This window comes from Brassica napus, chromosome C3, assembly GCF_020379485.1.
Source record: "Brassica napus cultivar Da-Ae chromosome C3, Da-Ae, whole genome shotgun sequence".
In the NCBI taxonomy this organism is placed as follows: Eukaryota; Viridiplantae; Streptophyta; class Magnoliopsida; order Brassicales; family Brassicaceae; genus Brassica; species Brassica napus.
In genome coordinates, this window is record NC_063446.1 from 20,476,823 (window position 1) to 20,502,711 (window position 25,889).

At 36.4% G+C, this 25,889-nt stretch overlaps 5 protein-coding genes across 5 annotated transcripts; 4 read left to right on the forward strand and 1 right to left on the reverse strand.

The window, feature by feature from the left end:
• Positions 1-601: 601 nt before the first annotated feature.
• On the reverse strand, positions 602-3,085 carry LOC111205791. Its single transcript, XM_022702011.1, has 4 exons — positions 2,801-3,085; positions 2,097-2,722; positions 1,764-2,013; positions 602-1,219 (listed from the first exon to the last, which is right to left on the reverse strand). Exons 1-4 carry the CDS (start codon positions 3,083-3,085, stop codon positions 602-604), a joined length of 1,779 nt encoding a protein of 592 aa, XP_022557732.1.
• A 4,889-nt stretch (positions 3,086-7,974) lies between these two features.
• LOC106355751 lies at positions 7,975-8,880 on the forward strand. Its single transcript, XM_048749448.1, has 2 exons — positions 7,975-8,711; positions 8,826-8,880. The coding sequence occupies exons 1-2, from the start codon at positions 7,975-7,977 to the stop codon at positions 8,878-8,880; spliced, it is 792 nt and encodes a 263-aa protein (XP_048605405.1).
• A 2,819-nt stretch (positions 8,881-11,699) lies between these two features.
• Positions 11,700-12,399, forward strand: LOC125582964 (secreted RxLR effector protein 161-like). The gene is made up of 2 exons (XM_048749449.1): positions 11,700-12,289; positions 12,378-12,399. Exons 1-2 carry the CDS (start codon positions 11,700-11,702, stop codon positions 12,397-12,399), a joined length of 612 nt encoding a protein of 203 aa, XP_048605406.1.
• Positions 12,400-14,922: 2,523 nt separating this feature from the next.
• On the forward strand, positions 14,923-16,880 carry LOC106438767 (plant UBX domain-containing protein 4). The gene is made up of 4 exons (XM_013880039.3): positions 14,923-15,179; positions 15,312-15,591; positions 15,666-15,761; positions 16,258-16,880. The coding sequence occupies exons 1-4, from the start codon at positions 15,028-15,030 to the stop codon at positions 16,669-16,671; spliced, it is 942 nt and encodes a 313-aa protein (XP_013735493.3). The 5' UTR covers positions 14,923-15,027; the 3' UTR covers positions 16,672-16,880.
• Positions 16,881-18,494: 1,614 nt separating this feature from the next.
• On the forward strand, positions 18,495-21,901 carry LOC111205792 (malonyl-CoA decarboxylase, mitochondrial-like). Its single transcript, XM_048751001.1, has 15 exons — positions 18,495-18,701; positions 18,793-18,881; positions 19,113-19,195; positions 19,293-19,383; positions 19,452-19,768; positions 19,834-19,978; positions 20,053-20,143; positions 20,240-20,298; positions 20,380-20,457; positions 20,743-20,826; positions 20,916-21,097; positions 21,168-21,296; positions 21,369-21,441; positions 21,536-21,621; positions 21,703-21,901. Exons 2-15 carry the CDS (start codon positions 18,795-18,797, stop codon positions 21,785-21,787), a joined length of 1,590 nt encoding a protein of 529 aa, XP_048606958.1. The 5' UTR covers positions 18,495-18,701; positions 18,793-18,794; the 3' UTR covers positions 21,788-21,901.
• The last annotated feature ends 3,988 nt before the right edge of the window (positions 21,902-25,889 follow it).

Consider the following 25,889-nt stretch of genomic DNA (forward strand, 5'->3'; position numbering starts at 1 on the left):
CGTGATATCACTCAACCCTAATGAGTGATTTTACTCTCTCAAATAAGAGGTTAAGTTGTAGTACTTAGGGATTGAATCCACAGAGACTCTAAGATTACACTATAGATTTATTGTTTTCGAAGTAAAGCTAGACAATGATGGTGACACTACAGGAAATGTGGGTAGTAATAGCGGACGGAAAACACTATGAGTCATGTATAATAGCGTTTCCTTGTCCGCTCTGACAGCGCCCGTTATAATAGGTCCGACCCTTTTAATAGCGGTTTTTCTTTGTGCTATAATTAAGCGTACAACAATAGTGTGTTTATGTACGCAATTGTTAATATTTATAATAATGTTGTACAAATGTTATTAATACCTAATAATTTGCTTTTTCCAATAGCAAAGATAGCAAATGTTTCGTGTTATTAATTAGTTTTTAAATTATTCGAAAATTTATTAATAATAATTATGAATTGATTTTTTTTGTAATAATTAAATCAAAAATTTGTAATAAAAAGAATTTAAATTATTAAAAATCCAAAAAACTAAATAATTATTTAAAAACCCATAACACAACATTATCACATTCATACAAACCATCACACAAACATACAACCTATCAATCTACCACTAATAAACCTTCACAATCATCCCTAACATAAACACTATCACCATCCGAAGCTTCATCAACCATATCATCAACTTCTTGGACAGGCAAAGGTGCACCACCTAAATCCTCTTTTGTTTCCAACTCATGATAACCTCTAGGTGGTGCTCTCATAACAACATACCAATTTGAATTATCATCCTCCCTAGAGTAGAAAACCTGTTTCGCTTGAGAAGGTAGAATGAATGGATCTTTCAAATAGGCTGCTTGGTTCATATGAAGGTTAACAAGAGTGAAGCCATCTTCTTCCTTCGCACCATTCCCTGTGTTTGCCCAGTTGCATCTAAACAGTGGCACTTTGAACATGTGATAGTCGATGAGTAAAATCTCCTTTATCACTCCATAGTATGTAAGCATATCAGCGACTTGTTTCATATCTCGAGCACTTGATCTACACATGCTAAAGGCTTCATAAGTTACTCCACTGTTTTGTGTCTTCAGCTTGACCGCATCAGTATGAAATCGTTGCCCATTAATGATGAATCCTTTATGTGCTAAAGCAACATTTCTTGGTCCAAATGCCAACCACCTTATCTCCTTGGAATGACTATTTGTTGAGTCTGAATGAATCTGCCGCAGGAAATTAGAACATGATCATCAAGCCAGAGGTACTAAAATGATAATCAAAACATGATAATATGTACCACGAAACCAATCATCAATCTACAAGCTAACCAATCATCAAAATACTAAAATCCAGATAGGTTCATCAAGCTACAAGCTAATCAGTCATCAAGACACAAGCTAGCCAGTCATCGAAATACTAAAAACTGGACATGTTCTTCAAGCTACAAGCTAACCAGTCATCAAGATACAAGCTAACTAGTCGTCAAAATACAAGCTAACCAGTATTTACAATAATAATCAAAAAAAGAAGATGGAGTTGGAAACCTTATTTTTAAGTCATTCTGCAAAGTTCTCAGTATGGTTTTTCCATAACAAAGTTTCATTTCTAGCAAATCGAGCATCCTTAGCTTGTAACTCTTCCAAATGCATCCTGATTTTAAATTAAATGACAATATATGAAAATGAAATTATAAGTAAAACTAGTAGATGAAACATAGAGAATAACTTACTCAAGAAAAGGATCCAAAGATGCCATTTTCATTAGCACATAGCGATGTGCAATGTCTCTATCTTTATCTGAAAGGGTAACCTCTATACCCTTCTGCAGAGGTCGGCCTTCAACCACCATTCTGTCAGCCTCAACATCTTCATCACGATTAACTGCTTCTTGAACTGGTACTGAATCTTTAAAGAACTCTAAACAAAATGCAATGCATTCTCCAGCTAAATACGCCTCAGCCATACATGCTTTTGGCCTTGCATAATTCTTAACAAAAGCCTTTAGTGTTTTCATGTACCTATAACTCAGTCAGGAAATATGAATTAGTCAAACATCATTGCGGGAAATACATATATTGAAGCAAATGAGTTCATCAAAAACCTTTCGAAGGGATACATCCAGCGGAAGTGTACTGGTCCTCCCAAGCGTGCCTCTTTTGATAGATGTATTGGAAGGTGGAACATGATATCAAAAAGGGCTGGAGGGAAGAAGCGCTCCAGTTGACACATTGTTTCCACAAACTCTGTCTCCATGGATATAAGTTTCTCCGGGTCAATGATGCGCTGACACAAACTGTTGAAGTAACTGCATAATCTATTTATGGCTATTCTAGGACCCCTATGTAACAACCCTCTTAATGCAGCTGGTAACAAGTTATGTACTAGGACATGATGATCATGCGACTTTAAACTACCAATATTTGGAGGGTTAACTGAAATACTATTTGCAATATTACCACAATAACCATCAGGACCTCTAAACTTAGCTAACCTTTGGCAGAAAATGGTCTTATCTTTCTTCGATAACCAGTAGGCAGCTGGAGGTAAGTATGTTTTCTTTCCACTCACCTCTGTGTGCAAGTGATTTCTGATTCCAATATCTTCTAAGTCTTTTCTTGCTTTCAACCCATCTTTTGATTTTGCACTTTGCATCAAGAGAGACAATATAGAATCCGACATATTCTTTTCTACGTGCATAACATAAATATTATGACGAACAGGCAACTTCTAACACATTAAACAAGAAACTGTTAGGCATATTCATATACAACAATCACATAATATAGGTCAATTACTATACTTTACCTTCCAGTAAGGTAGTTCAAAGAATATTGATTTCTTCTTCCACCGCCATAGTTCATTTGATTCTTCACACTCTTCTTCTTGAACCCTCTCATCATCGTCCAACTCTGGTCTTTTTTTTTCCTTCTCTAGAGGTCTACCAAAATTATTCCTAAAAGCTTGTAGTGTCTCATATATCTCAGCGCCAGTTTGTATCCTATTCGCATTCCCTTCCTCCACAGTGTTGTCAAACCAAGCTTTTTTATATCTGTAACGATGGCCAGGTGGTAGTCTCTTTCTGTTTCCCATGTAGACAAACTTGCGGCTAAACTTAAGCCACCTTGCATGTGTATCCTTTCCACATACATTGCAGGCTTGTTTCCCCTTTACTTTACATCCAGACAGTGTTCCGGAGGCTGGATAGTCACTGATACTCCAAAGCAGCAAGGCTCTGAGTTTAAAATTCTCCTTCGCAAATGGTCTTTCCTTTGTTAGCCCCTCACATGCCTAAGCGTATGGATTTGTCAGGATCTAAAAACCTGGAAGAAATCCCAGTTCTCTCATTGGCCAATCTTGAGAAATTGTTGCTCACAGGTTGCTCGAGTTTGGTGGGAATAACTTCCTCTATTAGGAATCTCCATAAACTATTGGTGTTGGACATGAGTAAGTGCACAAACCTTGAGGCTCTTCCATCAGAAATCAACCTTAAATCTCTTGATAGACTCGATCTCGGTGGATGCTCACAGCTAAAAAAAGTTTCTTGATATCTCAAGTAACATTTCAAGACTTGATCTAAGCCAAACAATGATTGAAGAATTCCCTTATATCTTGCATCTAGAGAAGGTCAAAACTCTTAGGATGAAAGAAATCAAGATTCGGAAACTATGGGAAGGAGCATAGGTACTGGTTCTCCACTGGCTTCATAACAACATGTATATCTTTAAACCAACACGTTGGGCTTGTTTTGTTTGTTTTGCAGCCGCTTACATTCCTTACAACATTCCTTACAATGGTAGACTTGTCGGGATCTGAGAAGCTTCAAGAAGTCCCAGATCTTTAGCTGGCAGTTAATATGGAGTGGATGATATTAGGGACAAAGGTTCCACACTGGAAGTTGGAAGTGATCCTAAGCAATATATAATATAGATGAACCAATCCACTATCACCAATTGGAAACTTGGAGCCCATCTAGCTTAACATGGTATCAGAACCCGATCCACGCAGTCCACATTGATCCACATCGTTATAGCCCAAAGCTGGCCCATCAATCTTTGTCCGAACATTCCGAGATTGACGTTCAAAGAGTCATCATCTCGAAAGGGCTTATTAAGAACAAAGATCCCACATCGGAAGTTGGAAGAGATGAATCTTGGGGGTTGCTCAAGTTTGGTGGAGCTTCCTTCTTCCTCTATTCAGAATCTCAAGAAGTTGGCTTCTTTAAGCATGGAAGATTGTACAAACCTGGAGGCTCTTCCAGCCGACTTAAACCTTACATCTCTTGACTGCCTCAATTTCGACGAATGCTCAAGGCTGAAGATATTTCCTATGATCTCAAACACAATTTATCTTCTTATTCTAAACCGAACAGCTATCAAAGAAGTTCCTTGGTGGATCAATACCTTTTATAAGCTCAGATGCCTACGTATGAAGGAATGCAAGAATTTAAAATGCATACCCCTTTTTTATGGCATGCAACAACTTAAAAGATTGACTTTTCAGGTTGCCGGATATCCAGGACATCTGCATCAGAGAGTATGAAAAAAAGTTTTTCCTAAATAAAATATAAAAAGAATTAGAAAATGAAGAAAAAGAAAAAGAGATGTGGGATTTGTTGGATAAGCTTCGAAAGCATAAACTTGTAGCCCAAGATATCTCTAACTAATTAGTTAGGGTAAGATAGACGTAATGTAATCATATCCTAACAGTATTAAAAGTTATCTATTACTAATAGCAAAATGTGTTCACTATATATATACTATTGTTGAGTTGAGACAATGAGATATAGAATTCGAGAGTTTAGTTTTTGAATAATTTTTTAAACATTAATAAGAGATTCATATTAATCCTAAAGAACACGCGAAACATTTATCTTTTATTTGGTATTAAAGCTTAAGATAAACTAGATTTTGACCCGCACTTTGAAAGCGCGAGAGTATATTTGTTGACAAATGTATTGATATAGCTGTTTGTTAACTAATTTGTTTCGCCATAAACATTTTCGGTTTTCGTTTTGACTCTAATTTGTTTTTATTGGTTTTCGATTTCAGTTTGGTTGTGGTTTTTGGTTTAGAAATATATGAACAATTTTGGTTATATATGAAGTTGAGTTTTGGTTAAAGTGATTGAATATTTTGATATTTTGTGTGGTATGGATATATAAAATTTTCGAATTTTTTGCTTCTGGTTACATTTCTGTTTTAAATCATTTCAAATAATTGAGGTAAAATAAAAAATCCTCATATTGTGAATCACCAATATAATACAATGGGAGAAATATTTAGAAAATTATTTTATTTACAAATCTATTTATTTAAGGTATAAATAATATAGCAAAGAATAACAAATAAGTTGGGGGATCCTCTCTTTATTATCGAATATCTCTATCTTTTATGATTAGTATTCGGAAAATTCAGTTACCATGTCAAAGAGAATATATTTTCTGCGTGTTCATTAAGTTAATTTAGTTACATCGGAAAATCTTGTTTCTATTCATTATCTTTTGAATTTATTGTATGTAGCAATTACGAAAAACGGATGTTATAGAGAACATTCTTGGAATTTATTTGATTTGAATCCAAAACTTTATGAGTTTCTATTTATTATATTTTATATTTATATTTATATACCAAATTTTGTAAATATAAATATTTAAATATTATTGGTTGTTTAAAAGGTCATTAACATTGAAAATAATTATTTCGAAATATACTAACCCTATACTATGATAGTATAATTAATATTATTGAAATATAATATTTAATATATTTCGGCAATTTCATATAAGAAAAATTTAAATACGACATAGGCATTATAATGAACTCCAATATATTTGGTATAGGTTTTTGGACAACGGGTTTTTGATGGTGTTAATAGGGTTTGAATAAAGTTAGGGTTTGAATAGAGTTTTAAGTTATAGGTTAGAACACAAACGAATATGGATGGGTTAGTAAATATACGCGAAATAGGCTTAAAAAACGATGAATATATTGTTTAAATTATTGAGCTGTTTTGTTTAATTGGACAGAAACAAACTACTTTTCTAATTGTTGGGTTTTCAATTTCCGAAAACCATTTAAAACAATTGAAAAAAGTAATATAAATTTTTGTAATTAATCGAAAAAGTCATGCGATAATGATAAGAAGAATTCGGCTTTAATATAGATTGATCAACTCGACGACTCGTTCACGAAGCTGTGCAAACAAGTAAGATAACCAAGCCATGGGAAACCTTACACAAAACCACTTGTCCAAGGAATTAGACGAAGACGATATAAATTCAATGTCCGATTCTAACTTCTACAAACTATACAGTATGGGCCATGAGGTCTAAATGAGAAATATGTTCAGAAAATTATGCTTTGCCAAGCAATTAAGCACACAAATGTCTTAAGTGTTATGAACAATGTGGATTGCTAGAAGCCAAAGGCCAAGACCGAGGCCCATAGAGAGAGAGAGAGACCGCGGCCCAAGAGGAGAGAGAGTCGGCCGCCTCTTTACTTAGACGTTTCCATTTATCTTTCATGTTTATCTATTAGGAGGTTTTCCTTTTCACTCTAGGATTATGATTTGGATACTTTCCTTTTTACTTATCCCTTGTATCCCCTATATAAGGGAACACTTTGATTCAGAGATTAATAAGACAAGAGAACACGATTTACACTCTTGTTCACAACACGTTATCAGCACGATAGCCTCTGAACCCTGAGACCAAAATCGAAACCTAGAAACCTAAAAGTCTAAGCCGGCGATCCAAAACCAAAACCTTAAACCTAAACCTTGTCCCTTGTTCATCAAGAACCCAGTAGACCCATCTCAGCTTCTCAGATCACGTTCCAGACCGAGAAGGACCGCAACCCAGCTCGCGATCGAACCCGAACCCCGCGAGACGACCCGAGACGATCCGATCCCCGATCAGCTCACAGCCGAGACATCTCCAGCCGCGATTGACCCCATCCGCGACCCGATAGGAGGCAGCAGACGTCCGATCATCTCAGCTCGAAGTTCCATCCGTTCTCTGGTGGTCCGGTTCATAAACCCCTACTAAACTAAGGTATAAACACAATCTGAGAACTTAGAGAGTAAGAACCCTAATTCCATCATTATGGAAACCATGAAACCCTAAAAGAAACTTAAGACTAAAATCGACAATCTCTAAGAACTAGAAACATGAATCGATTCCTATTAGAACCTATCTTGTTTGTTGATTGATTAAATCTGAAATTGGCAAACCCTAAACTAAGGAATCGAAAACCCTAACCCCTAAAGGAAACACTAGCCGATTTTAAGATTGATCTTGATTGATTGATTTCTGATTTGAATTGAGGTTTAGGAATGTTTAGATTGATTGAATTAATCTGTCTGAAACTGAAAATACTTAAGGCCTTGAAACCTTAAACATAAGATTGATAGAAAATTAAAGATTGAAACCCTAAGGATCATAGGAATGTTTTAAAATTGTTTCTACATGAATCTGAACATGGTATTGCATTCACAACTGATCGGCCAGCATATAGAAACACATGATCTCGAATCTGATTGCATTAAAACTCATATGGCCGTGTGGCATTAATCATCCTGGCACATGTAGAATTGATTTTTAGGATTGATTGCACCATGGTAAATTTAGAATTGCATAACCGAACCCATTGATTGTTCATATAGCCGTGCGGCTTGCTTGATAGCACCATGGTCGAATTAGAATTGCTTGAACATCATAAATGCATAAGACGTGTTGTGGCCGAGCTTGCTTATATCATGCGGCCACGTGATCCCATTATGAATCTAATGTCTTGCATGATAATGTGGATCAGATGTCGAAAATAGCAAACAGAGACTATGCAGCCCTGAATCTCTCCGGAGACAATTACTTGCAGTGGGCGCTAGACACAAGGATTAGTCTAAAATCCAAGGGACTCGGTGATACTATCATCGAGGACAGTAATGAGAATGAAAAGAATAGATACAGGGCCATATGTTATATGCGCCATCATCTCATTGAAGGTCTTAAGGATCAGTACATGACGATTGAGAATCCATTGGATCTTTGGAATGCTTTAAGGCACAGATATGATCACCAAAAGATGGTGTTGCTTCCAAAGGCAAGGCACGATTGGATGCATCTCAGATTCATGGACTTCAAGTCCGTGGATGAATACAACTCGGCCTTGTTCAAAATCGTCTCAATACTAAGACTGTGTGGTGAAGAAGTGTCTGATGTGATGATGCTTGAAAAGACCTATACGACTTTCAATCAGTCGAATTCTGTATTGCAGCAGCAATATAGAACAAAAGGTTTTGCCACATACACTGATCTGATCTCCTGTCTACTCTTGGCTGAGGCAAATAATGAGCTTCTCATGAAGAACAGTGGAGCTAGACCGGCCGGGACAGCACCATTACCCGAAGCCCATGACATTGAAAAGAAAGATCCCAAAGAAACCTACTATGCCCAAGACAACAGGAAACCATACGGTCATGGCCGTGGTGGGTACAGGGGGCGTAGGCGTGACAATCATAACGGTCGAGATAACTACTCAACCGGCCGAAGAGGAAACCACAATAACCGTGGTCGTGGTTCCAATTACGGTCGGGGCCGAGGGAGTTATGGCCGTGGACGAGGTGGCATATCCAAACCATCTCACACGTCCAAGTCCTTATGTCACAGATGCGGGATGGACAATCATTGGGCCAAGAACTGCAGAACTCCAAAGCACTTGTGCGAACTCTATCAAGAGAGTATCAAGAACAAGAACCCGGAGGCAAACATGATCCAAGAAAACGGTCATGATGACAAAGGATATGAGTATGATGCTGATGATGAATCCGACAGGGACAACAAAGATGACCAAATGGATTTTGAAACTTCTGATTGTCTAAAGGACTAGTTTTTCGAATCACATTGTCTTATTGCTTTATGTCTTTGATTTGGTGTTTTTATTTTATGAAATGACATTTATAATAAAAGTTTTACAAAGTCTCTAAAGTCTAGTAAATTTTACTTATAGAAATGAATGATGAGATGAGTATACTTGTGGTGGATAGTGGCACAAGTCATACGATCCTTAGAGACAAAAGGTATTTCATGAATCTCACATTGCAAAGTGCAAAGGTACAAACCATTGCGGGTGAGGCCAGCCTGATTGAAGGTCACGGCCAGGCCTATGTGATGATGCCCAAAGGCACTCACCTAGAGATCAAAACCGCCTTGTATTCCCCAAGCTCTAGAAGAAGCTTATTGAGTTTTAAGGACATAAGGTTGAACGGTTTTCACCTTGAAACATGGGAAGAAGGAAACAAAGAATTCCTTAACATAACTTTGATCACCAAAGGCAATAAAAAGATCCTAGAGACCATGCCCGCAATGTCTACTGGTCTTTACTATGCACGGATCAGTATGGTCGAGGCAAATACCTCAGAGCTATTCACTTTATGGCATAACCGACTTGGCCATCCCGGAACAGGAATGATGCGAAAACTAATGATGAATTCATTAGGGCATACGTTTAAAGGAGTGATCCCACGAAATCTCACATGTGCTGCATGTGCACAAGGGAAACTCATAACTAGGCCATCACCAGCCAAGGTTAATAAAGAAACCTTAAACTTTCTGGAAAGAATCCAAGGGGACATATGTGGACCGATACACCCACCTTGTGGGACGTTTAGATACTTCATGGTCCTCATTGATGCATTGACCAGATGGTCGCATGTATGTCTGTTGTCCACTCAGAACTTAGCCTTTGCACGGCTGCTTGCTCAGATGATAAGGCTGAGAGCACATTTTCCAGACTTTCCACTCAAGACTATACGTCTAGATAATGCTGGTGAGTTCACGTCCCAGGCGTTTAATGAATACTGTATGTCCATGGGGGTAAAAGTAGAACACTCCGTGGCAAATGTCCATACACAGAACGGCTTGGCCGAATCTTTCATTAAACGTATCCAGCTGATAGCCCGTCCATTACTTATGAAGTCTAAACTTCCGGTATCAGCATGGGGACATGCGGTTTTACATGCTACGGAACTGATTCGCATCAGGCCATCTAGTGAGCATAGATATTCACCATCCCAATTACTTACGGGTCATGAGCCAGACGTGTCCCACATCAAAACATTTGGATGTGCCGTCTACGTTCCAATTACTCTACCACAGAGAACTAAGATGGGACCGCAGAGGAGGATGGGAATATACGTAGGATATGAATCCCCAAGTATTATAAAGTATCTTGAGCCAACAACCGGTGATTTGTTTAAGGCCAGATACGAAGACTCACAGTTTGATGAGTCCACATATCTGTCCTTAGGGGGAGATAACAGCCGGTTGATAACAAAAGAAATAGAATGGTTTAGACCATCGACATCTTGGCAAGATCCTCGGACTAAAGATTGTGATTTAGAAGTCCAGAAGATAATACATCTTCAAGAGCTAGCTAATAGACTGCCAGATACATTTGCTGACCCAAATAGAGTGACAATATCACATATCCCGGCGTGTAATGCACCTGTAAGATTAGACGTCCAAGATGGACAATGTCAAGTGGCTACAGAGTCTAAGCAACGTCTAAAACGTGGCAGACCAATTGGTTCCAAAGACAAACAGCCTCGGAAATCCAAGAAAGGTGCTGGATCCGAGAGCATTAAGAAAACCGTCCAGGACATAGATGGACCGGTCGAGCCGACCATAACGGTTGAGCCGAGTGAACCGTCCACACCCGATGATCCGGTCGTTCCTCCAAGTGAGGTCCGGGACGCTGGACTTCACGGGACACCAGAACCGGACAATCAAGAGATCTCTATAAACCATGTGATGTCTGGAAAACAATGGAACAGAAAAGATATCAACGTTGATGATTTATTTGCATACAAGGTAGCACTTGAGATCATGGATAAAGATGAGGATCTAGAACCCACGTCCATACAAAAATGCATGCTAAGATCGGATTGGATCAAATGGAAACAAGCTATAAACGTGGAGTTAGAATCATTGAGAAAGAGAGGCGTTTTTGGCCCTATAATCTTGACACCTAGAGATGTCAAACCAGTGGGATACAAATGGGTCTTTGTAAGGAAGAGAAATGAGAAAGGAGAAGTAGTGAGATACAAAGCACGGCTTGTAGCACAAGGATTCTCACAAAGACCAGGAATAGACTATGAGGAAACTTATTCCCCTGTGGTGGATGCGACTACACTAAGATATTTAATCAGTCTGGCCGTGAGAGAGAGCATTGATTTGCGCCTAATGGATGTAGTTACAGCATACCTGTACGGACCACTGGACAATGAAATACATATGAGAGTTCCAGAGGGTATTGAGCTCAAAGATAAGAAAGGTTCTCGAGAACAACATTGCATTAAGCTGAACAAAGCTTTATATGGTTTAAAACAGTCAGGTCGAATGTGGTATAACCGGCTATCCGAGTACCTAACCAAAGAGGGTTATAAGAACGATCCAATAAGTCCATGTATATTCATAAAGAAATTCGACAGCAAGGGTTATGTTATAATATCTGTCTACGTGGACGACCTGAACATAATAGGAACCTCTGGAGAGATTTCCCAAACCGTCGAATGTCTAAAGAAAGAATTCGAAATGAAAGACTTAGGGAAAACTAAGTTCTGTTTGGGATTACAGTTTGAGTATAAAGCAAATGGCATCCTTGTGCATCAAGAAACTTATACAGAAAAGATACTCAAGCAATTCAATATGGACCAGGCACACCCCTTACCGTGTCCTATGGTCGTAAGGTCCTTAGACCTTGAGAAGGATCCATTCGGACCTAAGAAACCGGACGAGGAAGCACTCGGACCGGACATGCCTTACTTAAGTGCCGTTGGGGCCTTAATGTATTTAGCTAGTCATACTAGACCGGACATAAGCTTTGCCGTGAGTTTACTATCCAGATTTGGATCATGTCCGACTTTAAGGCATTGGAATGGTGTGAAGCATCTGTTCAGATATCTGCAAGGAACAAAAGATCTTGGTTTGTTCTATACCAACCGGCCAGGAGAGAACATGGTCGGGTATGCAGATGTTGGGTACTTATCTGACCCACACCAGGCTAGATCTCAGACAGGATATGTGTTTACACATAGTGGAGCCGCAATATGCTGGCGTTCAACAAAGCAATCCTTAGTTGCTACATCGTCCAATCACGCCGAGATCATAGCCATGTATGAGGCAAGCCGTGAGCTTGTTTGGTTGAGGAACATGACCGGCCATGTCTTAAAAGAGAGTGGTCTGGCCGTGGGAAAAGAGAAAGAGGAGCCAATGATCATCTACGAGGATAATGCAGCGTGCATAGCTCAGCTCAAGGAAGGATACATCAAAGGAGACAGGACCAAGCACATCCTGCCCAAGTTCTTTTTCACCCACGACTTGCAGAAGGCAAAGGAGGTTCAAGTAGTCCAAGTCCGATCCAGCGACAACTCAGCCGACCTTTTCACCAAGTCTCTGCCAACCTCAACGTTCAGGAAGCTGGTTCATCAGATAGGGATGCGCCGCCTGAAGGATCTGCAGTGATGCCTTCATCAGGGGAAGTGTCATGCGTTGTACTCTTTTTCCTGTCTACGGTTTCCATTTTTTCCCACCTTGGGTTTTTGGTTTTCCTAGAGAGGTTTTAACGAGGCAACATCGTGCATGATACGAGCCCATATGGTTCTAGCATCCAAGGGGGAGTGTTATGAACAATGTGGATTGCTAGAAGCCAAAGGCCAAGACCGAGGCCCATAGAGAGAGAGAGAGACCGCGGCCCAAGAGGAGAGAGAGTCGGCCGCCTCTTTACTTAGACGTTTCCATTTATCTTTCATGTTTATCTATTAGGAGGTTTTCCTTTTCACTCTAGGATTATGATTTGGATACTTTCCTTTTTACTTATCCCTTGTATCCCCTATATAAGGGAACACTTTGATTCAGAGATTAATAAGACAAGAGAACACGATTTACACTCTTGTTCACAACATTAAGAAGAATAGTAATATAAAACGGGAGTGATTGGTTGGGCTTTATTTCCTTACTTTAGTTTTATTTACTTTTAAATCACTAAACTTTACCAATCATGTTGTAGCTTTATTTTTAATAGTTAAAACCTAAATCAAGTTTCTATAAACTTTTATCAATCATGCTTTAATTTTATTTTTAAAGCTACAACGAATAAACTAAAGCAAAATTTTTTTTAATGTATTTTAGTTGAAAAAATCTAAAGCTTTTTTTTATAGGCTGTAGAATCTGTGAAATAAAAAAACTATATATAATATCAAATAAATTAGATAATCATAATTAAAAACATCTATAAATATTTAATTCAATTTTGGGTGTTGTAAAAATTATTGAAATATTTTAAATAAAATAGATTATTTACATATCACATTTTAAATAACAATAAACTTTGAGAATTTATAAAAAATATTAATATAAATTATTTGATTGATAAAAAAAAATATTTCATATATACATCACATAATTTCACATATTTTATTTTAAAATATCTACAACCTATAATTTACAGCTACAACAAATTTAATTACAGCAAAAATCTCTGCAAAAAAGTCTACGCTAACAACTTTACAGCTACAACCAATTTATCTACAGCTAAATTTTTAGAGTCACAGTTGAACCAATCATCGCCAAGAGCTTCGAAAAAAATCTTTTGAGACGAAACATAAAATTAAAGTGGGAGGAAAATGGTGTTCAGCAATAAAAGGGGGAGGAAAACAAAATTAAGGTTGTTTTTCATCTCTGACTAGATCATAATTAACAGAATGGGATTAATTATTGTTTCTAAATTTTGCCAGATCATAAACAATAAAATAAGATGATTAATTCAAGTATTTATATTTGTAAATTTAGTATGTATAACTGGGGATCAGGGTAATTTTGGGTTAAGCCATATCTGTTGCATAGCCTAATTTCTTTTGTTTTGAGTGTATTAACGCTCACTAAAGATGGAGTTCTTGTCGGCGGTTTATTGTGGAAATATGTTGAAGCCCTAATCAAGGAGTACACAGGAGCAGGAGAACCAAAGAAGAAGAGGTGATGTGATCTTTTCTAAAGTCAAAACAATTTTTCAAGATGATAAATCGATGGTGACTTTACTTCTATTTGAGGCCACACAGAAATCGGCCTAACAAAAAAATTATTTTCTTATGAGTTCTAAACCAACTTTGGAATTATTCTGAGATTTTATTATTGAAGAAGCACATGTGATCTCCTATCTAGAGACGTCGGCAGGCTGAGCCGGCTCGATCCGGTTTTGACAGGGCGAAGTATATCCACATTGCCAGCTTGTAGCATAAGTTCATGTTTAACTGAGCCTCTCATGTTTTTAATACTGTCTGGATAATTCGGTTAAGATCGAATAAACCAGGAAACAGTTTCTTGTTTTTATATACTCTATCCGTTTCATTTTACTTGTCGTTCTAGACTTCGACACACAGATGAATAAAACATTTAAGTTTATCTATTTACTAGATAAAAACATCATTACCAATACACCTAACCAAATTTCAATCAAAAGAAAAATAGATTAGAATAAAAAGTCAATAAATTTTGCATTGAAATCATAAAATGACACTAATTTTGAAACGGAAATTTTGTTCTAAAACGACATTTAATTCGAAACAAAGGGTGTATAACTTAATTAACCCTAAATTATCTAATAAAACATGACAAAGAAAAGCAATAAAAGTCGCACCAATTCTTCAGAAGTGTAATTATAGTTGTTTTAAGAATAGTGCAATAGGTTAGAGAAAAAAATGAAGAACAAAACATACATCGAATTAGTTCGAACGTCATACAAAGGAACGAAGCTAGAAATGTCCAAACCAAAGTACCAACAGCAAAATCTAGAGTTTGGTACTCCCTGAAGTTAACTTGAGAAGTCACAGAATAAACCCACGCGCTAAAGTAGCGCGTGAAACAAGTGACTAGTGATCGTCTCTCTCTCTAGCGTTCGTTCACTCAATATCTTTATTTTTCTCAACTCTCTCGGCTCTTTCCTCTCTCTCTCTCTCTCTCTCTCTCTTAGAAAAAAAAAATGTCATCGAAGGACAACAAGAAACCGGCGAGGCCATCGAGTAGCCGAGCCGGTGGAATCCGCACTCTTTCCGATCTCAATCGAAGGTCCGGTCCTGACTCGGACAGTGATTCCGACAGTCCTCAGGAATACTACACCGGCGGTGAGAAAAGGTAACCTTCACTCTAATGCTAATTATGATACAAGTGTGAGGATTCGTGATTAGTCATGTTTGGATCTGGTGTTCTGTAATTAGATGATGACGATGTGCTGTAATGATTTTTTATATTCGAATCTTGTTACAGTGGTATGCTTGTTCAAGATCCTTCGAAGAAAGACGATGTTGATGAGATATTCAATCAAGCTAGACAACTAGGAGCTGTGGAAGGACCTCTCGAGACTCCTTCTTCGAGTTCCACGAGCTTCACCGGAACTGGGAGGTTGCTTTCAGGAGAAAGTGTTTCAACTGGTTCTCAACAGCCTGAGCCTGTGGTTCACACCATTGTTTTCTGGGCTAATGGGTTCACCATAGATGATGGTCCTTTGAGGAAGTTGGATGATCCAGAGAATGCTTCTTTTCTCGAGGTAAAACAATGTCTTGTGAAACTGTTTTTGCCTTCTGTTTGTGTTTTTTGATTTGTTTGTGATCTTTTTTATAGAGCATACGAAAGTCTGAGTGCCCCAAAGAGCTTGAGCCTGCAGATAGAAGAGCTCCTGTTCATGTCAATCTGATGCGGAGGGAAGAGAAATGTCCAGTGAGTCCTCTCTATACTCTATATCCCTATTGTACATATCTTGTTCTTGATTGGCTTTTATATGTTTTGCTTTTGCTTCATCAACAAAATGTTATCTTATGTATGCCTGGTTCGGATTGAGTTTTCCGGTTGAGCCTAGGCTCCTTTCTAGTTTTAGTTAATAATAATTCGGATTCAGGCAGATTTTATAATTGTGTATAAGATTCATTTTGGATTGAAAGTTTGAAATTCATTTGGATTTGGTTAATAATACTTTTTGTATGGTTTAAACCAAAATAAATATGAAATTGAGTGCTGAAAAAAAACATGAAATTGAGTATTTGAAGTAATTACATAGGTTTCAAATACTCAATTCGGATACTATATTGAATCTTGGAGTTGGGTTTTTAGGTTTTTAGGTTTTTAGGGGTTTTATCGGGTAACTGATACAAAAAAATAAACCTAACGCTTTTATCATTCTTAATCAAGTTAACTATCTTGTTTTTGCTCATTGTAGGAAAGAGAGAAGCGTAAGGTTTCATTCCAGGGTGTTGGGAGGACTCTAGGAGGTAGCAGCAACGACAGCAGCGGAAGTGGCTCATCGAAGGCTCCAGATGCCGCTGCCATTCCCATCCAAACCAACCAAACCGGTCTAGGAGCACCATCACCAACTCCAAGTCTTGTAATAGATGAAACCCTTCCGACTACATCGATCCAGATTAGACTAACGGATGGGACCAGGCTTGTGGGTAAATTCAATCTTTATCACACTGTCAACGACATTCGAGTTTTCATTGACTCTTCTCGACCTGGAGCTCCGGTTAACTACCAGCTTCAGACAATGGGGTTCCCACCTACGCCTTTGACTGATCTCACTCAGACCATTGAACAAGCTGGTCTCGCCAACTCTGTTGTTCTTCAGAAATTCTAGAAACGTCTAGAATGTTTTTTTCTTTCTTTATGTTTCTATATATGTATTATTATGATCAGAGATTTCATAACTGTTATTGTCACCAGAAAAATGGTTGGCCTGTCTGTAAGTTACTTAGACACGCAGCATGAATGGGGGTCTCTCACATGGGAAGAAAAGCCTTGTGGTATAGATTTTCTTAATTTATCGAAAACAAACTTTTTCATTAAGCGTTTTGGGGTTTATGAACAATTATAATCATTTGGTAAGATTACAATCAAAATGTCATGTTGGTCAAAATATGAGTAGTTCAAAACATTTTGTAGAACCACTAAGCTTTGATAATTTTGAAATGTAAGGGACTATATTGGTAAAAACTACAACACATAAGTTTATACAAAAATTTGAAATATATGTTTATGAAACAACAACGGCTTTAGCATTCTTTTCAAAATATGAAATGTTAAAATTTTATTCAAACAAAAAAAAATTGTTTTATAATTACGTCATTTTATGGATTAGTTCAGAGAAAGAGACTTGATCGAGAAGATTTTTGAGATGTTTGGCTTCTTTTGAACTTAAACTTTCCGAGACGATTGATTAAACTTATCAGTCTAGTCCAGTTCTACTGCCAAACCGATTGAACTTCTTTTGTAAATATTACCACCATACAATCATCATGTAATTTTTTTTTGTTCGCTATTGTAAACTAGTATTACTGCTCGCACGGGTCAATTTACCGTTTTAAAAATTATTTGAACATTATCATAATTTTACACAAAATAAATTGTTCTAAAAGTATTATATGAATAATGATGGCACAGTATTAGAAGCGTTGGCTCTTTCGCAACTCTTTGGCTCTCTCTTTGCTCTTTCGCAATTGTTATAGGAATAATGGTACTCGATGCTTGTCTCTGGAATCCCCTTTCACAAAAATAATTTTGATTATGCTCCATCCCACATCTCCAAACCGTAACCTACAGTACCTGTAAATCAATAGATAGAAGAAGTTTCTAAGTTAAATACAGCAGTTAATTAAAATTGAAATCTCTTCAAAAATACCATACCAGTATCAATTTCTTCCCATAATTCTATTGTATTTATCGATTGAGTATCAATTTAGGTGATGAATAAATAAAATTTGAATTGCCACAGAAAAAAAAGAAAGAAGACAGGAATAAACCTGTTTAATTCAAACAAATCGTGTAGTCAATCTCTCTTTTTAGCAAAAAAACTAGTACTCAATCTCTCCTTTTTTGCAAAGAAAGAAAAAAACGAACCAAAACATAAAATCTTTAAGAAAGAGAAAACATCTGTGAAGAGAAGATTGAAAAAGAAAAACAATGTGTAAATTAATAGATCAAAATTATATACGAGGGAAAAAAACAGTTTGAAAATTGTGTTCAACTGATTTTGAACGTGGCTGAAATATTATGAGAAAACATAGACAATATGTGCTGATAATTAGGGATGAGAGATTTTTTTTTTCAATTAGTTGTTTTTTTGTTATTTTTAACATTTTCAACATGTTAAATTCTTTTTTTTTCTCCAAACATCAGTGATCATTTCACTTCCATATCAAAACTCTTAATTTTGGAGTTCTTTTGGGCAGATGACAAATACTTTTTGTTACAGAAAATTGTTAAATCATTTCCTTTATTTTTAACCGATATTTTTACATATCAAAAATCGAAGATCACAGTTTTCTTTTATCTTAAGACTTTTTCAATGGAATCGATCATATGATTTCATCCACTTACGAAGGTTAAATTTAAAGAAAGGAATCATACGAAAGAGTTAATCAACTGGCTTCGGGGATGCGATGATTGAGCCATACAAATCTTCAACAAAACTGTCAGGTTTCGGAGCTCATGCTCGTCACACATGCTTAGACACCCGGGGGGGGTGCATTAGTTACTTCATCATTAAACCGGTTGGTGAAGTGAAAGCGACGCCGTTTTAATACTTTGGGCTTTTAACTTACTAAAGCCGTTGAACAGAGAAGAAAATCTGTTGCTAATTTCGCCATCCTTGGACGGCCAGATTTTAAGGTTCCTCCTGTCCTAATCTGATGCGAATCGTTTTTACTTTCTGTCTGATTTTGGTGATGAGATGTTAACGTTGATGATCAAAATGAAACAGAGATGAGCAAGAAAAAACTGGCGATTCTGTTGCGCGCTAGGATGAGATCGTCTAACCATTCCGCCAAATCGTCCCTTTCTCAGTTTACTGTAAGCCATTTCTTGTAACCCTTTTTCTCAATTTCCTGCAAAACATCCAACCAACCATATATGATCATGGGAAATGAGAAAGTTTTGTCTTTTTAATGTAAAAAAGAATAAAATTGGAGCCTTTTTTGATTATTGAGCACTGTATTATTATGGTTTCTTGAATGCTTTTTAAATAGAGTATGAATATAATAAGACCCAAGTTGTTTGTATTGATTGTTGACTGATTATCAGAAAGAGATCCCATCCAATCCTCAAGATAATCAATCTGGAGATCATATACTGAGAAACTCTAGTAATTTTGGGACCAACGGAAGGTAATTTAACTGATGCACTTGTAATCTGGAATAAGACGACTAAAAAGGATATCTCTGTTTTTTTATTTACAATTTGTTCTGTTAATATATTGTTTAGGGTATATGATGTAGTTCGTGAAACAATGCACACAGCTATCTCTGCTACTAAAACCGGTGGCTCAGACATTACTCTTAATGACTTTGAAGAGGTATTAATAAACTATCTTCACATCCTTCTTTCAACGCTCGCTCTTATTCTCATCAAAATGATTCCTAGGGATACTTTAGCCTCTCGCTTGAAGACCGTGGGAAACTACTTCTTGCTTTAGCCAAAGAATACGATGTTAACAGAGAGCAAGTCCGAGAACTCATCAAGCAATATCTTGGACTTGAAACCCCATCGAGTGATGACTATGCAGAGCTTCATTCTTCTCCAAAGAAGGAGGCTTCATCTTCTGTTTTCTATCGCGTTGAGTGGAGTCTGAGACATGCTCTCAAGCCAACGTATGAAACTTTCTTTGAGAGGTTGAATACACATCCTGGAGGGTTGCAGTTTCTCTCCATCCTCCGTGCTGATCTTCTTTTGATTCTCACGTAATGCTCCCCCCATCCTCCTGTTATAGTTTGGTAAATATTGAATCTGCCACTTATGGTTATAGGAAAGAAAACATGCCCTCTTTGCGAGCGTTAGATTCATATCTAAAGGAGAAACTAGGGATGTGGCTTAGTCCTGCTACTTTAGAGCTTCATCAAATCACTTGGGATGATCCTGCTTCCTTGCTTGAGAAAATCGTCGCTTATGAGGTAGACTTGCACTAGTAGTCTCCATTACAATAACTTTGTGTTGTTAATCTAACAACATGTGTGTGATTCATAAGGCGGTACATCCAATCAGCAACCTCTTGGATCTTAAAAGAAGATTGGGAATAGGACGTCGATGCTTTGGTTATTTTCATCCATCTATCCCTGGTTAGTTAGTTAGTTAGTTTCATACACATGTTTCTTTGATTCTAAGTTGATCACATTCTTTGACTAATATTGCGTTGTTATTTTTTTTTTTTAAAGGTGAACCACTTATTTTCATCGAAGTTGCTCTTATGGAAACTGTTGCTCAGACAATTCAGGTCAAACTACTCTCAAATCCTATGCATGTTTAGTTTAGCTTTTGCTGCATGTTGTCTAAACATTTCCTTGTACCCTGACAGGAAGTTTTGTGGGACAATCCACCAATACCAGAGAACCAAGCAACATGCGCTTTGTTTTACTCCATTTCTTCAACTCAGGTTTGTACATATTTCTAAAAAGCAGTCTAGGAGGAATCGATTTTTCTTGAGCATTTTTTAACAAAATCAGTCTAGGCATTCAAAAAGGCCTGTCTAGGCGCCCGCCTAATAAATAATCCCTTATAAATTGCCTAATTACCGGCTACCGATTTCTTGAACATTGTACATATCTATAGATTGCCAAACCATTATTATCAAACCATATAGGTTTCTTCAACTTCTTGCATATCTATAGATTGTGAAACCATTATTGAAGGCTTTTTTGCCTCTTATGTATTTTTGCAGCCTGGCTTGGCTGGGATAAACCTAGGTAAATTTCTGATCAAACGAGTGATTACATTGGTGAAGAAAGAAATGCCACATGTTTCTGTGAGTACTTTTGACTAATTTGTATGCAAAATGTGTTACTGGAGAAAGAGACTATCAATGTTTTTTTTTTTTTTTTTTTGCTGTTGCAGACATTTGCAACACTAAGCCCCATCCCTGGATACATGCAATGGCTCCTCTCGAAGCTATCATCTCAGTCAAGATTTGCTGAAGAAGAGCGCGGTGGTGGGACACAGAGCAATCCAACTTCATCTACTTTCAGCGAGAAAGTATTACTACCAGAAGAGGAACAAGCCCTCATGAGTCTATCAGAGTAAGCATACATTGATCAAACTCTTCCATGTATGTTCTTATCAAAGTTCCAATGATACTTGTTTTTGCAGTGATTCTTCTTCCGGTAGCAACGGCATGGAAGTTCTGTTGAACTTGCTATCAGCAAAGAACTGTGATTGGGCTACTTCACCTCGTATATTACCAGTTTTAGAACCTATTCTGATGCGGTTGTGTGCTAGGTATGTTCATTGTTGGAGATGTAATGGTCAAATATAAGCTCTCTAATGTTTTGTCTTCATGTTTTCATGTAGGTACCTCTTGCAGGAGAAGAAGAGAGGAAAAGCTTTAGACTCTGTTGCTAACTTCCACTTGCAAAATGGAGCGGTAAGTCCAGTGAATGTGAGAACTGAGAAGGGTTTAGACTAAACATAGAGTGGTTGAGATTGATAAGCCCCCTTTGTTTTGATATGTTGCATAGATGGTTGAAAGAATAAATTGGATGGCGGATAGATCAGAGAAAGGTATTCATCAAAGTGGAGGCATTATGGTAAACTATGTCTACAGGTAAAGTAAACTTTGTTTTAAAAAGTTGTTTCATTCTTTTTGTTTGGCCCTAAACTCTTTTTAATGGACTAATAATGACAGGTTAGAGAATATTGAAGACTTTGCTCAATCGTATTTTGGGTCGGGACAAATCCATGCCTCTCCTGGTATCCATTCCCGTCTCTAAGTAAACTCCACAAAAGATATAAAACCTTTTACAAATGTAAAAGTAAAATAAAATTTGAAGTGTATTTTTGGAAATGTATTAAAGAGAAGCTTAAGATACTGCTAAAGTATAAAGGGCTTTGCATTAGTTATGAGAAGGAAACGGAAATTGATTTGTGCATTATATCAAAGTCATAATAAATGTAAGAATATAAAGAAAGATATACGAAGCATATGGATAAATATAAAATGACTGTTTAGTTATCTGCAAAATGTAATTGTACGTTTTGTAACGCAGTTTTAAAGCAGTTTCCTTTACGAGAAAAGTCTAAATAAATACTCAGAACATGTTTATCCGGGGTCTTTAAGGAGGTTCTTATTACGTGGGCCTCAACAAAACCCTTAAGGATCGGTTACAAAAACTTCTAATTAAAAACTGATTTTAGTTAGTTTCTTACACTGTTCGCGGACCCCAGTGACTCGTGGAGGCCTGCGCGATTGGTTTGCTTTTTAATTTTTTTTTTTTAGACATAAAAAACCTAAGAAACCCATTTCTTAGGGATAAACATGCTCTAAGAGTTAAGAGATAGAATCTTATATTCCGATAAATACTTTGCTCTAAAAACCCCCATTAATCATGCTCTTAGGAGGTGTTATGGTTTATATATTTTGATTGGTTTAGAAATCTATGTAGTATTTATAAATCTAAGTAAAAAATACATATTTTAAAAAAAAATTGGATTAGTATTTACAAATCCGGAGGTTTTCCTCGGATTTGAGTCTTTGTATTTTTAACATAAAAATCCAAACAAATCCAGTCAAATCCATTATAAAATCAAATTTATTTGTAAATCCGTACGATTGAATAACACTTGATTTGATAAAGAATTTATGTCATTAAACCAATAACACATGATTTTAATATAGATTTAAAAATCATAGAACCAATAACACTAGATATACTTCGGATTTTCAAATCCATTAAAATACAACAACCAATAACTCCACTTTAACGGATTGTGGTGAAAAGTTTCTTTTGCACGAAACGAATATTTTTACTTTTTTGCATGAAAAGAATGTTTGATAAAAAGCAAAGAGATTCCGTGTAAACCACCAATATAAGTTTACAACATACTATTCATTCTGTATACAAAAAAAAGTAATGTTTAAAATTTTAATTAATATATCTTTTAAAAAAATTACATAAAATAAAATCTAAAAATATGAATATTATAAATTTATTGGGAAGTAAACAAAACTGAATATTAATAGATAAAAATGTACGTTAAATTGTTATTAATATGTGTGCAAATTTTAAGACATTAATATTTGACATAGAAATGAAGTATTTCTTTAGCAAACGCATTATATAACCAGTTTATTTACTAACATATTAAACTTGTGTTTGACATTATGAAAGGTGCTTTTAAGTAAGTGATGTAAGAGTAGTATGAAGAAGATGCCTAGATAGAAATATTATTAGATGAAGATGAGGAAAATTTGGAGTGGCATATACTGTGTCTGTGTTACTAGTTGGCCATATTATATATACGGGAATATCTATAGCATATGGCTGAATAAATATCTTCAATGTCTGCTATTTAGACGTAAAAGGCAAACAAATTTTATTTGGTTAATATTTATATAAAATCAAACTATGTTAAATATATGTTATAATATCAAAATTTTAACTGAATTTAATTAATTTGAAGGTTTCTTTCAGCTAAAAAAAAATTCTCTTATTATTCTGTTTTTGTATTTTGTGAATGTATATTATTAAATAAAAAGCCTATTTATTTAAAAAAATATTATACTAAAAATTTTAGTGTCTTCGAACTCTAATGTAAACTAGACTTTGATCTGCGCGCTCGCGCAAGTATATTTTTCAAAAAAATGTTTCTATTTGTTTTTCATGTCAATAATCCGGGATAGGCAAAATACCCGAATCTGAAGAACCGAACCGATCTCGATCCGAAAAAGTAGTACCAAACCCAAACCGAAATTGATTAAATATCTGAATTATTCAAAATTTTGGCTTTTGGAGAACCGAAACCGAATCCTATCCGAACCGAAATATTCCGGTTACCCGAATGTAACCGAAATAGATTTATATACTTATATATATATTAATTATTTTTGGATTTAATATATATATATAACATCTAGAATATATATGATACTTTTAAGCTGGTTTAAATACTTGTAAATATATACAAATAATCAATAGTAAATATATAAAATAGTAAAAGTATACTTAAAACACCAAAAATACTTAAAATAATTATTGATTCTCTAACCAAATATTTGAACTAAAGTAATTTATATGTTAAGTTTAGGTATTCTGACATATGTTGTTCAAATTTATATTTAATATATTATTTTGTTTATAGTTTTTGAGAAATTTAAAGTATATAAATATATAATGAATTTTAAAATTTTAAAAGTAATTTAAATGGGTTATCCGAACTCAAACCGAACCCGCAAAAATCCGAAGCAAACCTAGATTGAAATTTTGAAATATTAGATTGAGGCTGAAATCTTTGACCATGGAAACCCGAAACTCAAACAAAACTGAATCGAACCCGATTAGGTACCAGATAGATAGTTTCTCAATAATATAATGGACTTCCAAATTTTCTTAAAAATATAAGCTCATTACTTTTTTCCTCTTAATATACTGATATCCATGTTTCCAAACAAATTTTTTTTTTTTTTTTTTTTGTCAGCAAACAAAGCAGACTCATGTAGACTCTGCGAACCACCCCGGTAGCTCTGCATCCATATGGACGACAAACGACGGTTGCTTTCTTGCACTGCATGCGAGACTGTCCGCCTTTAAGTTCTGTGTCCGTGGTATATGAATGATCTCTGAGCTGTTAAAACTCCTCTTTAAAACTTTTATGTCTTCCAAATAGCTTGCAAAGGCTGGCTACTCTTCTGGTTCTGACACCATCTCCACCAATTGAGCACTATCCGTTGCAAAAGTAACCCATGCTTGTCTAAGATTCCTCATAGATTTCATTGCCCATATAAGGGCCTCTATCTCTGTGTGTAGTGGCGACTGACTCGCTCTCGTGTTCCTTACTCCCATTAGTCCATCATAGCCTTCCAGGGTACTATACCATCCTTGCCCTGAAAAGCTATCCTCATTTTTCCAAGATCCGTCTGTAAAACACCATCTACCTGGTATACTCGTTATTATCGAAGATACTTGAATTTGGGTGTGTTCCATATCTTGAGTCTGAGAATTTTGTGCTTCCACCCAAAGTAACGATTTCGTTTCTGCCAGTTTGAGAGTATCTCTCGGGTCCATATCCAAATTGCTAAAAACTTTGTTGTTTCTACCTTTTCATATATACCAGAGAATCCAAGCAAATGAATGATCCTCCATTTCAGGAGAAACTCTCCAAAATAAATGATCCATATTGGTAAACAAAGATTGAGTGGGAAAAATATCTGGATTCATCGGGATCCGTGAAAGTGCCCAAACCTGAACCGCCGGTGGACATTCAAAAAACACGTGATTAGCTTATTCCTCGGGAGCACCACATCGGTCACAAACAGTATCTCCTTGCATTCCTCTTGACCTCAAATTTTTCTTAACCGCTATACATCCCGTCAATAGTTGCCATAAAAAATGTTTCAACTTGGGTGGGCAGCGTAACTTCCAACAGAACGCCTTCAAAGGTGTTATCGAAGGGCCAAACTGGGGTGACATTATTTCTCTATCCGGATATACTCGTTCCACTTCATATCCAGATTTAACCGTGTATTTGCCATTGGTTGTAAAATGCCATCCATTCCGGTCTTCTAGATGAGATCTACTGATAGGAATACTTTGAATAATTTTCACATCTTGCGGATCCACCAGAGCCCGAATAACCTGTAGGTTCCATGATCGTGATGTTCCATCGATAAGAGCATCCACTGTTAGGTCCGGGTAAAGATTGTGTTGATTTTTATTTGCTGGTCTCGGGCGAGTGGATGGAAGCCAATGGTCATTCCATACTGATATAGATGATCCTGTTCCCACCCTTTTGATTAGTCCTTTGCTAACCAGAGATCTAGCAGAGACAATACTACGCCAACCATAACATATTTTTTAAAACTACAATCTATGTTTC

What these genes read in the sequence shown, in the direction of transcription:
- LOC111205791 (XM_022702011.1), bottom strand. Translation starts at nt 3,085, where the DNA reads ATGGGAAACAGAAAGAGACTACCACCTGGCCATCGTTACAGATATAAA. An exon ending in TGGATGTATCCCTTCGAAAG is followed by an intron (nt 2,014 to 2,096) that starts GTTTTTGATGAA and finishes ACTGAGTTATAG; the next exon opens with GTACATGAAAACACTAAAGG. An exon ending in GAGACATTGCACATCGCTAT is followed by an intron (nt 1,220 to 1,763) that starts GTGCTAATGAAA and finishes TTCCTGCGGCAG; the next exon opens with ATTCATTCAGACTCAACAAA.
- LOC106355751 (XM_048749448.1), top strand. Translation starts at nt 7,975, where the DNA reads ATGCGCCATCATCTCATTGAAGGTCTTAAGGATCAGTACATGACGATT. An exon ending in TGCAGAACTCCAAAGCACTT is followed by an intron (nt 8,712 to 8,825) that starts GTGCGAACTCTA and finishes TGAATCCGACAG; the next exon opens with GGACAACAAAGATGACCAAA.
- LOC125582964 (XM_048749449.1), top strand. Translation starts at nt 11,700, where the DNA reads ATGGACCAGGCACACCCCTTACCGTGTCCTATGGTCGTAAGGTCCTTA. An exon ending in ATCTACGAGGATAATGCAGC is followed by an intron (nt 12,290 to 12,377) that starts GTGCATAGCTCA and finishes CACGACTTGCAG; the next exon opens with AAGGCAAAGGAGGTTCAAGT.
- LOC106438767 (XM_013880039.3), top strand. Translation starts at nt 15,028, where the DNA reads ATGTCATCGAAGGACAACAAGAAACCGGCGAGGCCATCGAGTAGCCGA. An exon ending in TACACCGGCGGTGAGAAAAG is followed by an intron (nt 15,180 to 15,311) that starts GTAACCTTCACT and finishes ATCTTGTTACAG; the next exon opens with TGGTATGCTTGTTCAAGATC. An exon ending in AGAATGCTTCTTTTCTCGAG is followed by an intron (nt 15,592 to 15,665) that starts GTAAAACAATGT and finishes TCTTTTTTATAG; the next exon opens with AGCATACGAAAGTCTGAGTG.
- LOC111205792 (XM_048751001.1), top strand. Translation starts at nt 18,795, where the DNA reads ATGAGCAAGAAAAAACTGGCGATTCTGTTGCGCGCTAGGATGAGATCG. An exon ending in GCCCTCATGAGTCTATCAGA is followed by an intron (nt 21,098 to 21,167) that starts GTAAGCATACAT and finishes TTGTTTTTGCAG; the next exon opens with TGATTCTTCTTCCGGTAGCA. An exon ending in ATGGTAAACTATGTCTACAG is followed by an intron (nt 21,622 to 21,702) that starts GTAAAGTAAACT and finishes TAATAATGACAG; the next exon opens with GTTAGAGAATATTGAAGACT.